Genomic DNA, 12,901 nt, shown 5'->3' with positions numbered 1-12,901 from the left:
TTGCATTTCAAAATTTTTTCTGTGCTGTGTGGTTTCTTGGTGTATCTCATAGCCAGCTTTCTGCAGGAAGGGAACACAGCATATCTTCTAGTGCAGGCCTAAGGTGAGAGTACAGTCTCTTGAAGGTGTTGGATCTAATGGGAAGTCAGCACTTTTTATATTTTATTTTGAGACAAGGTCTCACTAGATTGTTTAGTCCCTTGCTAAGTTGCTGAGGATAGCTTTTAATTTTCAATTTTCTGCCTCAGTTTCCTGAGGGATTACATGCATACAGCAGTGTGCCTGGCTTACTTAACAAGAATATTTAAGCTTTCAAATGAGTAATAGGAAAGTTAACAAAATAGTGAGTTTTAAGCATGGCCAAAGAAAGAGGTTAAAGGATGCACAAAACCAAGAGAAGGAAACCAAGGCAACCAAATCACAAGTTACAAAGAAAAAGACTGAATCCAGAATACTGGTATCAGAGCAGAGGGAGGTTCTGTTCAGCTTAAAATGCTCTTTGGAAACTGTAAAAATTTTCTAAATCCCAGAGGAAGACCAAAGAGAAAAACAAAAATGATGGCATGTTCACAAATGACAAATAAGGAAATCCAAATTTATCCCAGAAAAGAAACACCAACCCACAGAAACAGACTAGAGAGGAAGGGAGGAAAACAGAGAAAATGATCTAAAGAGAAATCTGAAAAATAAACTAAAAACTAATAAGACCAGTCAGAAATAATTCTGTATCTTTCAATAAAAAACCTTGAATGTAAAGAGAATAAACTCCCCAATTTTAAGATATAAAGTGACTCAATAGATTTTCTTTTTTAAATGGACTCATTCACCTGCTGTCCATAAGAAAGTCATTTCACCTGAGGACACACACAGAGTGACAGTGAAGAAATGGAAAAGATATTCCACACGAAGAAAACAAACCTAGAGCAGGAATGGCTAGACTCCTGTCAGATAAAATAGACTACAGATTAAAGCACAATAAAAAGAGACAAGGTGATCACACCATGATAAAGGGGTCAATTCAGCAAGATGATACAGAAATTGTACACATAAATGTGCCTGACACCTGAGCACCCACATGTGCAAAATAGATATTACTGGAATATAAAAAAAGAAGTGGACTACAACACAGTAAGAACAGTGGGGGCTCCAAATCCTCCGTTTTTTTTTTTTTTTGAGAGAGAGAGAGAGAGAGAGAGAGAGAGAGAGAGAGAGAGAGAGAGAGAGAGAATAAATTTTAATATTTACTATTTAGTTTTTTGGCAGACACAATATTTTTTTGTATGTGGTGCTGAGGATAGAATACGAGCAGCACGCATGCCAGGCAAGCACGCTACTGCTTGAACCACCTCCCCATCCCAGTCAACTCCCCTTTACAGCCCTGGACAGATCAACTCTGCACAGAGTAGACATTTACAGACCATCCCACCAAACGACTGCAGAGCAAACATCCTTCTCAACAGCACATGACACATTCTCCATGTATTCTCAAAATAAATCTCCATAAATTTAATAAGAATGGAATCCATAGCAGGGGGAACACCTGGACAGTTACAAAGCATGGGAATTCTTCAGCGTGTTCCCCAACAACAAATGGGTTATTGAAAAAAATTGAGATATTGGGAATCATTTGTTATTTTTTGTAATATTTTATTTTTAATTTTTAATTATAGTTAAACCTGGTACCTTTATTTTATTTATTTATTTATTTTTATGTGGTGCTGAGGATTGAACCCATGGTTTGCAAGTGCTAGAGGAGTGCTCTACCACTGAACCACAACACCAGGCCCCCTACATCATTTGTTACTAATAAGCCTGGCTTATTATGACTGGAATGTACCTAGGATTAGACACTGCTATTGCTGCTGTCAGCACTGACTCTCATACCATAAAGACCACAAGGAGAGTGTGAATGTCACATACATGTCATCACACCTCACAAGTGACCTGGAAATGCAGGAAGGTAACCTTCATTAACTTGTACATTTTTTTCTAAGTATATCTCTTTGGCAGACCTTATTTGTACCTAGAACTCAAGTGGGAAGAGATTCTGAGAAATGTCATTTTTAGCTTTTCAACTTCTTCAAATAGGAGGGTAGAGTGGAAGTTGGAAAGGGTACCAGTAATGTACCCATAATGCAAGTTTTTTAAGGGCAGGGGTGGTTTTGCTAATTATCTTTGTATGTTTTGTATCCAGTCTGTGACGTGACATTAGTGGTTGTCAAAAAATATTTCTTGAAATAATCTAAGTTTATGGACCAATACTAAGTTTTTATCTTTCAGGTGAAATAATAGAGATGTAAAATAAGTGGTAAAACTACTCCCTGCTAAAGATTTGAGAGTTCTGAAAGTACTCTAGACTATGAGAAGGAAATAGCAGAAGTCATCAATACAAAGGAGTGGAGGTGGGCAGAAGAGAAAATAGCATACAAAACAATTAGAGAATACCTTGTAAGTTAAGTTGATTCAACTATAAATAAAACTCAAAATGACAGTGGCTTAAATATGACAGGAGCTAATTGTTTCCTTAAAGACAGCAGGTAAACTCATGCACTGTTATGCCATCATCTTTAATTTGTGGTTTTGACCAGATGGTCGAAGATAGCTGCTTGTGCTCCAGCCACCATTTCTCAATTTTAGTCAGTGAGAAGATGGTTGGAAGTATGCTCCCTCTTTTCAACAACACTTCCTAGAAGATGCACACTCCTCTTTTATTTAAATATCATTTAAATTAATATGCAATGTGAACAGATGTGATGAGGCCTGGTCCATAGAGACTGCCCTTATTTGATCCTCTTCATTTCTGGCAACTTCTGGTCTGATTTTGACATCAAGGGAAACATAGGATATCACATATTGGGGGACAGTGCCTCTACTAGCCTGGATCCCTAGGTGATTATGAAGCAAAGAGGTAGCTAGGTTGTCTGTGGGAGCTCCTATAACTCTGCAACCTGGGTAGAGAGGACTTGCTCCTTCAGGCAAGAGACCCCTCTCACCTTATGTCTAGGCTAGCCTGTATTCTGCCTCAGCCCATGTAGAGAGAACTCACCCCTACAGTCATGATAACCCTTCCACCTGAGTGCCCAGTGGTGGTGGTAGGGGGCTTGTGTAAAGCTGTAGCCAGGGTAGCAGGCACTCACCCCTCCAGGCGGGATACCCCTTTCACCTGGGTGTAAGGGGGAGCTCCTATCTAGGTTCAGCAAAGACCCCTCCAACTTGGGTGTAGAGGGGAGCTCATATTCAACTGCAGCCAGGGTAGAGTACACTCGCCCTGCCAGGCTGGAGACTTCTCCTACCTGGGTGTCCTGGAATCTCTTATATGACACCAGCCAAAGTAGAGTGGACTCTCGCCCTTCCAGGCAGGAGACCTCTTCTACCTGTGTGTGGGGGGTGAGCTTGTATACTGCCACAGCAAGGATACAGGGGACTCCCCTGTCTAGGCCAGAGACCCCTTCTACCTGTGTGTCAGGGTAGCTTGTATACTGTCACAGCAGGAGTAGAGTGGACTCACCCCTTCAGGCTGGAGACCCCTCCCACGTGGGTGTCAGGGGAGCTCTTATACTGCCTCAGCCAAGGTAGAGGTGACTCGAACTTCCAGGCGTGAGACTCCTTCCACCTGAGTGTCTGGAAGAGCACCTATACAGCCACAGGCAGGGTACAGGGGACTCTTCCCTCCAGGCTGGAGACCCTTGACACCTGTTGTCAGAGGAACTCCTATACACAGCAACCAGCGTAGAAGGGACTCTCCCTTCCAGGTGGGAGATCCCTGCCACCTGTGTGTGGGGGGGTGAAGCTTTTATACCCCTGCAGCCAGAGTAGTGGGGACTTGCTTCTCAAGCAGGAGACCACTCCCACCTGGGTATCAGGGGGAGATCTTATACCACCCCATGCGGGGTAGAGGGAACTCTCCCCCTCCAGACAGGAGACCGCTTCCATCTGGGTGTCAGGGGAGCTTGTATAATGTAAAAGCTAGGGTAGAGGGGACTCACCTGTCCATGCGGAAGACCACTTTCACTTGTGTGTAGGGGGGCATTTTTATACCACCTTAGCCAAGGTAGTAAAGACTTGTCCCTCCAGGCGGCAGACCCCTCACACCAGAGTGTCTGGGAGAGCTTGTATAAGGCCAAAGCCAGGGTAGAGGGGACTCATTGTTCCAGGAGGAGACCCCTCCCACCTGGGTGTCAGGGGGAGCTCCTATACCCCTGTAGACAGGGTAGAGTGGACACACTCCTACAGGTGAGAGACCCCTCCCATCTCGGTGCCAGGGTGAGCTTGTATTCCACCTTAGCCAGGATAGAGGGAACTCGCCCCTCCAAGCGGGAGACCCCTCCCACCTGGGAGTTGGGCGGGGGCAGGTATACATCTGCAGCCAGGGTAGCTGGGACTCGCCCCTCTAGGCAGGAGAACACTTTCATCTGGTTGTCAGGGGAATCTCTTATCCTGCTGCAGCCATTGTAGAATAATCTTGACCCTCAAGGCAAGAGACCACTCCCCCCTGGGTGTGTGTGGGAGCTTGTGTATCTACAGAGCCAGAGTGAAGGGGACTCACCCCTTCCAGCGGGAGACACCTCTCATCTTGGTTGGAGGGAGGAGCTCCTATACCACAGCAGCCAGAATAGAGGGGACTTCCTTCTCCAAGCAGAATACCCCTCCTATCTTGTTCTCTGGGAAAGTTGGTAAACCACTGCAGCCAGGGTAGGGAGAAGTCACCTTCTAGTCACCCAACGTCTGTGTCATGTAGAGCTCCTTAACAGCTGTAGCCAGGTTAGAGGAGACTCCTTCCTTCATGCAGAAAACCCCTCCCACCTGGGTGTCAGGTGGAGCTCATATACCCCAGCAGCCAGGGTAGAGGAAACTAGCACCTCCAGTTGAGAGACACCTCCCACCTGGGAATGGTGGTGATTCCTATACTGCTTTAGCCAGGGTAGAGCGGACACGCAGGAGATGCCTAATGCAGTAAAAGTTTTTTCTCACACCAAAATGTTTACTGCAGATGTGGACAGTTGCTCTCCATGTTCTTAGAATCTAGGATGCTTCAACTTTATATATACAATGTTACCCCAGGGACTCTTCCATGACTTTTGCGGCAGGGAAGAGACAGTCTAGAGAGTGCTCACAGCTTGTGATGGTGTCATCCTGGAAGTAACACATTACTTCCTCTCAGGTATAATTGGCTAAAATTAGTCACATGGTCATATCTACATGTGGACCTAGAAATGTAAGCTTCCATATTTGGAAGTAAAGGAGTCACACAAGAGGAAGCAAGAATGTGAAGAGAGAGCCTACAGAATGGGGGGAAAATCTTTGCTACCTGCACCTCAGATAGAGCAGTAATCTCCAGGATATATAAAGAACTCAAGAAACTTAATAGCATCTGGGTGTGGTGCTGCATGTCTATAATCCCAGCAGTTTGGGAGGCTGAGACAGGAGAATTGTGACTTCAAAGCCAGCCTCAGCAATTGTGAGGTGCTTAGAAACTCAGTGAGACCCTGTCTCTAAATAAAATACAAAATATTGGTGGGGATGTGGCTTAGTGGTCGAGGGCCCTGAGTTCAATTCCGGTACCAAAAAATAAACAAAAATAAAAAACAAACTAACACCAAAAACCAAATAAATAACCCAATCAATAAATGGGCAAAGGAACTGAATATACACATCACAGAAGAAATACAATTGGTTAATAAATATATGAAAAAATGTTCAAATCTCTATCAATTAGAGAAATGCAAATTAAAACTACACTGAGGTACAGTTTGGTTTAGTGAAAGTGTGAACCCTAGCAAGTATCAAAGTAATCTCACTCCAGTCAGAATGCCAATTATCAAGAATACAAATAACAGTAAATGTGGGTGAAGATGTAGGTGAAAATGTACCCTCATACATTGCTGATGGGACTACAAATTGGTACAAGTATAAGGAAAGCAGTAAGGAGATTCCTTAGAAAACATTGAATGAAACCACCATTTGACCTGGTTATCCCACTTCTCGGCACATTCCCAAGAAACTTAAAATCAGTGTACTATAGTGACACAGCCACATCAATGTTTACAACAGCTCTATTCACCATAGCTAAACTAATGAACCAAATTATGTTTCTTTCAAAAATGGATAAAGAAAATGTGGTATACATACATAATGGACTATTACTCAGCCAAATAAAAGAATGAAATTATAGCATTTGCCAATAAATGCATGGAACTGTAGACAATCATGCTAAGTGAAACAAGTCAATCCCCCAAAATCAAAAGCCAAGTGTACTGATATGCAAATGCTAACACACAATAAGGAGTGGCATGAAGGGAAAATAGAAGTTCTTTGAATTAGACAAAGGGGAATGAAGGGAAGAGAGAGGCAATGAGAATAGGAAAGACAGTGAAATGAATCAGACATAATTTTCCTATGTTCATATATGAATATACAACCAGTGTAACACCACATCTTACACAACCACAAGAATAGGAAGTTATACTCCATGCATATATGATATGTCAAATTACACTCTACTGTCATGTATAACTAAAAAGAACAAATAAAAAATTTAAAAAGAAGTAAAATAGGACCAGACTAGTTATGTTCATCATAACTGATGTGACTTTGGACTCACTTTTCTGGGGATTTCTACTCCTTCATCCCTTCTAAGGACCTCAGAAGCACTGAAATGCCAAATGAAATTCCTTTGTGTTTTCAAATATCTAGAGTGGTCGTGGATTCCTACAGTAAATTCTGGCTGAATCGAGTGTGTACTGGTAGATTTGTATAATTTTACCACTACCTGACCTTAAAATCTCTGCCTCCTAAGGCTGTCCTGTATGAACTCCATATTCTAAGCTCCTTTGCCTCTGGCTTTGGTTGGGTGGGATAATGGGAGAATCCAGCAGAAGATGAGAAAATAGGATTTGAGACAGATCAGGATATCTCTCTCTGCCTCCTTAACTCCCCATTAAACTGTGAGTTCTTGATCCTGCCCCCAACTCTGTAGGCTCCTTTCATTAAACTTCTCTCTTGAGTATACTTTGAGTATGATGTCTGTTTTGAACCTGATTCATAGCAGGTATTTAATAAGCAAAAATTTTCAACTATAAGTCTAAAAAAGAGTAACAGACCATCTCCCATCTTCCAATTTTACTACATTTGGAGGTCTTTCTAAGATGCCCTTATTCTGCCTTAAATCATCAGTGGCTCCCAAGTATAACCATCACCACACCCCCACTGTAATCTGCAGCCAGACAGAAGTAATTTCAGCTCCCTCTGCAATGTGTTCTCTTTCTCTGAGCCTCTGCACATGCAGCCTAGGCTGGAAACTGCTCACCAACCACACTCTCATCTAAAAGTCACTTACCTTCAGAAGCCTCGCTGAGATGGTAGAATACTTGTTGAGGGCCACAGCCCAGTCAGGATGACTGAATGGTATTTTGCCAGAAGGGAGTGTTTGAAAGGTGATGCCAGGGAGCTATTGAGATGATGGTGGTTATGTTAAGCTGTGTATTCAACTGTATCTTAGAACTTTACTGTCAGGTAATAGGGTGGGCGACTCTTGTTGCCTTAGGCGTGTCCTCTACTTTGGAGTTCCCATAGAGTTCTGGAGAGTGAGTGTGCTCAGCCCGGTGGAGTGGGAGAGAGTTCCCGGGGAGGGTGCATGGAGTGCAGGTGGAGTTTGGGCAATAAAGTTTCCTGTTTGAACATACAAGTGCTTTGTGGCAGCTCGATTATTTGTGCCCAGCCAGACTGCGGCAAATACTCTCCCTCTGCAGTATTTATGTACCATTATACACAGAGAGGATTCACTGTTACATTGCTCTACGACTGCCTACTTACCTGTGTCCTCCAAGACTGTAAGATCTAGAACAAGGAAAGAGTCCTAGGACAGGAAATGAGTCTTTCCCTCTCCCTGTGCATCTCTGTCTCTTTCTGTTTCCCATTGATCTGTTGCTTTTCTCTTTTCTTCCATTCATTTGTATTTAGATCCCAGCATAATAGCCTGGCACACAGTAGGTCTTAGTAACTACAAATGTTGAATGGTTAAAATTCTCTCTCTTGGCTTTCAGGTCATCTCTCTTTCTTGATTTTTCTCTTTCTCTGGCTTTCCTCTTTCTTTGTTCTTGGAAGCCTTCTCAATCAACTCCTCCTCTTTCTACCCAGTAACTATTCTTCAGAGCAGCTCATTCTTATCTGCCTTTTAGACTTCAGCCATCAGTAAATACCACAATCCCCCAAAGCATATTTTCAATCTTAACCTTTCACATGAGCTAAGGCTGGCCCTCTCTCCCTGCAAGCAGTTCAGATAAAGTCTCATTATTTCTCCATTCTCAACCTGTCCTCCTTCTGCTTCCAGTACTCAGTCCACTCAGTTTTCCAAGTGACAAACTTCAAAGTCCCCCAACTCTTTCCATTGTTTTTCCCCCTTTGTCCTGCTGGGCAACATGTTTCATCTATTTTCACAATTTACACTCTGTTTCTGAGTCTTTATTTTTCCTAATTCTTTCCAAATACTTTGCATTCTTTGAAATTCAGAAAACTGGTCAATTTAAATCATTGCTTCTTCCTCCAAGTTCTACCTAAGTGATTTCTATTTTTCTCTGCTTGTGGAATTTGTTTGTTTGTTTGTTTTTTCAGTTCAGGGGTTTGAACCCTGGACCTTGCACACATGCTAGTTAAGCACTCTACCACTGTGCTATAGATCCCCCACACTTGTTAAAATTTTGGGCCAGGGTCTCAGTTTCCTAGTCTAGCCTCCCACTTGTGATCTTCCTGCCTCAGGCTCAGAAGCAGCTGGGCTTGATGGGTAGCTGAGCCGAGTAGATGGCTAGGGCACCTGGCTTGATGCCATGACTTTTAATGTTGGATCAAAACATGTCTCCATCAGAAGATAAAATTATTAGGATTTTTTTTTAGTCATTGGGACTAGCTTGTGATTGATATTTTATGCAATTAAAATATTTTATATGAATGAATGAATAAATGAATTAACTGGGAAAGAGAATCTTTTCAATTACACCCTTTCAGAGGTTATTGCAAGAGAATCTTTGAGATTAAAGGATAATAGTCTCAGTTGAAAAACCTGAAGTTTATGTGACCAAGTCAATATACACTTTAACAAGATTTTGTATGTGCTTATACAGGACAGTTAATTGCTATGCACGTAGCAAGATTTTTTTTTTAAGCTTACACTGCAGAATTTGATTTTAAACATTTTCAATTCCGAGTATGGGCAAATTTTAAAAGGGAAGGTGTGATTTTAACTCCTTCTATGCTCTTTTTTACCCTGGGTGACAGGCATTAGATAAAAGAAAAAAAAAAAAAAGCCTGTATCAGTACTGGGCTGGGCACTTGGTAGGCCCTCAACACATTTTAATCCCTTTCTTTTTTCCGCCTCTTTATTTCATATTTGAAGGTTCGTGAATGTTGATTATTTAAGAGAAGTTTTAGTTTTTGGATTTCAATTTGACTAAAACAAGTCATATTCTGACAGTTCCTATTAACTCTGGAACCCAAGGGAAAGAAATCGCTGGAAGGGGAGGGGGAGAAAAGAGGTGGCGAAAAAACTGAAAGCAAAGGCCCCCAGGAAGCCATAGAAGGCAGTTTTTTTGGCTGCCTTTGTCTTTTTTAAGCCCAAAGAGGCGTGATGTGCTAACTGCAGTTGCGGTTAGTTTCCCCCAGGGGGCGCCCGCCTGCCCAGAATCTCCCTGCCCTCCAGGTGCCTCCTGCTTGCGCCCTGCAGTGCGCTGCAGATCGCGGCCGCTGGGGGCGCCAGGGGCCGAGTTTCTGAGGTGGAGACAGCGACCTTACTCTGAGCTTCGCCTCTCAAAGCTCTCAAAAGGGTGGCCACAGTGGGGAGGTGCGCACCAAAGGGCGCCCTTTCCCCGGGCAAGCTGCAGCACAACTGCTTGCCAAAGGCGCCTGGGGTCCGTGACGCAGCCTCCGCCTGGCTCAGGTTCAGGCTGCTGGAGAGGCTGTGGCAGCGGTCCTGGCCCCTGCTGTTCAGCGGCGCCCATGTTCTGGGCAGATCCTGGACTCAGGGGAGCTAAGGCAGAGCCCGGCTGCGAAGCCCGCTCGCCGCTACCTGGCTCTCACAATGATGAAGAAGATTAAGTTTGGACTTCGAGCTCGAGGTACCCTTAATCAGTGGAGTCCTCTTCTTCAAGATGTGGCTGCTGGTCGGCCGCAGCTTCACGGTAGGTAAGGCGCCCTCCCTACCTGGCGCGCCTCCAGAGCCCTGCCTGCACAGCCTTGGCTGGTTCATGGACAGCATCCCTTCCCTTGGCCCCTTCATTCCAGCCGGGCAGCAAGCCTTGTGAGCTCCCTGTCCTGCAGAGACCCGTCCAAAACCAGTCAGGAATGTATTCATCAGCACAAAACACTTCACAAATGGGTTTCACTAGGTTGGCCTTGGCTTCTGCATTCCTGGCTCCAAATGGTTCCTGGTGACAGCTCTTTCCTCCCAATTCTCTAGGAATGGGAGCAATGGCCAAAGGGAGAGAGAGGATGCTTCTTGTTTTCTTTAAGACATTTCCATATTTGTAAAATACAAAGTGTAATTGGTGCTGTTGTTAAAATAAAAAGGATCCCAGCTTCTCTGAGTTCTAAGAACGACCCCTGTGAACAGCCTGTGCTTGGTGTCACTCTTCTTTTTGGTGGGCTAAGAGGGGTTTTGTGCGCCCAGATTGAGGCTGAGGTAGGCCAGGTTGGTCTTAATTTAAAGCAAGTGTTCCTAGCAGATGAGGCAACAGTCCATCAGACTGTGGATTGCATGTCCAGCTCTGAACTAAAGCTCATCTAATTACCTGTCTTGAAGTGACCACTGTCTCAATGTGGGGGACTTAGAACCAGAAGGGGATCCCAAATTCTGTTCTCATTTTGAAATGAGCCTCTCCCTGTGCACCCTGTGCACTCTCTGGGAAAGACATTAATAGGTTCCAGAATGCATCCAGGTGTGGCAATGTTCCTTGAGTAATTTCAGGGTTATTCACAGACTGACAGATTTGCCCTAGGGTGTTTTTCTATTTTCTTAAAAAGAAAAAAAAAAGTTTATCACTGAATTTTTGAGTTCTTGAGGTCAAGGAGAAGGGTTAATGATCTTTGTTTAACCCACATATATATATAGTGGTCACAGACTTTATTTTTACACTAAAAATATTGTACTTTCTTTTTATCTATCATCCCATTAAAATTTTAAAAAAAATAATGTCAATGGATTGTGGATTTGGAGCCAGAAAATTGTCCACTGTGGCAATATTGAAGATTATGGCAGCCTGATAATGTCTGGTTGGCTAAACCAAAGGACGTGTTCAGCACTATTGATTCTCAAAATTAATAAATAGTCCACTGAGGATAATTTTAAAAATTTAGTTTGGTAACAAATCTGAGGATATTCAGGTAATTAATTATAGAACATAATTTTTAGCACACCTGTAAGAGAATAATGAATGGTACAAATAATATGTGTGTGTGTGTGTGTGTGTGTGTGTGTGTGTGTGTGTGTGTGTGTGTATAACCAGCTCCCAAGGTATGGAAAAGCCTATATCAATTCCGAGTGTACTGTAGGTGAAAGTGACAGTCTTGGTTTGCTGCTAGGTTCTACCCCCCTACCTGGAGAAGATAGGTGAGTACTCCTGGCAATGGTGACACCTGGTGGTAAGGACACTTGCTGGCTACCTTTTGAATATAATTCATTAGTTCTTTCTTTTTTCTTTTCTTTTTTTTTTCTTTTTTTGTACAGGGTCTTTAACTCAGGAGTACTGGACCAGTTAGCCACATTCCCAGCTCTATTCTGTATTTTATATTTATACACAGGGTCTGGCTGAGTTTCTTAGGGCCTCACCATTGCTGAGGCTGGCTTTGAACTCACAATCCTCCTAAAATATACTATCATATTTAATTCTCACAGCAAGCCTAGGGATCCACATTTTGTGAATAAATGATTCAAAGTCCCCACAGATGATATGTGTGATGCTGAGATACTGATAAAGGTGTAACATTAAACAGGGTGATGCCAGATAAAAGAAGAAAGTGTGTTCTGTGCTGAAGAGTTTATAAATAGGGAGCTTCCTAATGGTTTTTGATTTGTCCTCTGCAAGAATTGGAAAGGAAAAACTATGCTGTGGTAAGCTTCACCCTTTCTCTTCTAACTAAAATCTGGCTTTAATCAAGGTAAACACTGTTAAGCATATTGCTTGATTTTTTTCTTCCTTTTTTTTCTTTTTTAGGCTGAGCAGAGAATGAGAAAACTCTGATTCTTGATTTATCCTCCCACTTCATCCTCAATTTTTTTTATTTATTTTTTAATTTGTTTTTGTAGTTGTAGATGGACAGAATGCCTTTGTTTATTTTTATGTGGTGCTAAGGATTGAACCCAGTGCCTCACACAGGCTAGGTAAGTGCTCTCCCACTGAGCTACAGCCCCACCCCTTCTCCTCAGTACTTATCATTACAAAATTTGTATTTATGAAAAAAAAAGAATAGTGCTTGGTACAGCCAAAAAACTAAGAAACAAAATTTGAGGGAAATGATTCAAAATAAGAAGTATGTGCCTTTGAAGTTAGGTAGAGAGAGTTAGCATAAAGCTAAGAACAAGAGTTTGCAATTAGGTAAGTTTAAGCCTAATCCTAGTTCCACTATGGTAGATCTGGTTGTGGTTACATAGGCTCTCAAAGTTAAAAAACTGTAAAATTAAAACAGTCACTGACACTTGAGGAGATTTTGAGTATTTAGTAAGCTGATGTGCCTAAAATGTGCCCAACAGTGCTTTGGCATCTATTTGGCACTTATTCAAAACTGTCTGCTTGCTTTAGATGTCATAGTTAATTTATTTTTCCTGACAAGTACATAAATGTTGATTTAAGAAACATTCCTCATTTTACAAGGGAAAAAAGAAATCCTGAAATACCAGTGGTAAGTAAATTATTTC

General features: G+C 42.5%; 1 protein-coding gene across 1 annotated transcript in view; it reads right to left on the bottom strand.

Annotated features, from left to right (window-relative positions):
- The window catches only part of LOC120884791 (PRAME family member 20-like), a 31,053-nt gene extending 21,064 nt beyond the window's left edge, over positions 1-9,989 (bottom strand). Inside the window, exon 1 of the mRNA XM_078027779.1 lies at positions 9,784-9,989. Within this exon, the coding sequence (XP_077883905.1) occupies positions 9,784-9,989 (206 nt within the window). The remainder of the gene's footprint in view (positions 1-9,783) is intronic.
- Between the last annotated feature and the right edge of the window lie 2,912 nt (positions 9,990-12,901).

The sequence above is a fragment of the Ictidomys tridecemlineatus genome, chromosome 11, assembly GCF_052094955.1.
Source record: "Ictidomys tridecemlineatus isolate mIctTri1 chromosome 11, mIctTri1.hap1, whole genome shotgun sequence".
In the NCBI taxonomy this organism is placed as follows: Eukaryota; Metazoa; Chordata; class Mammalia; order Rodentia; family Sciuridae; genus Ictidomys; species Ictidomys tridecemlineatus.
The sequence above is the reverse complement of the archived record's forward strand: the minus strand, read 5'-3'. Positions and strand labels throughout refer to the sequence as shown.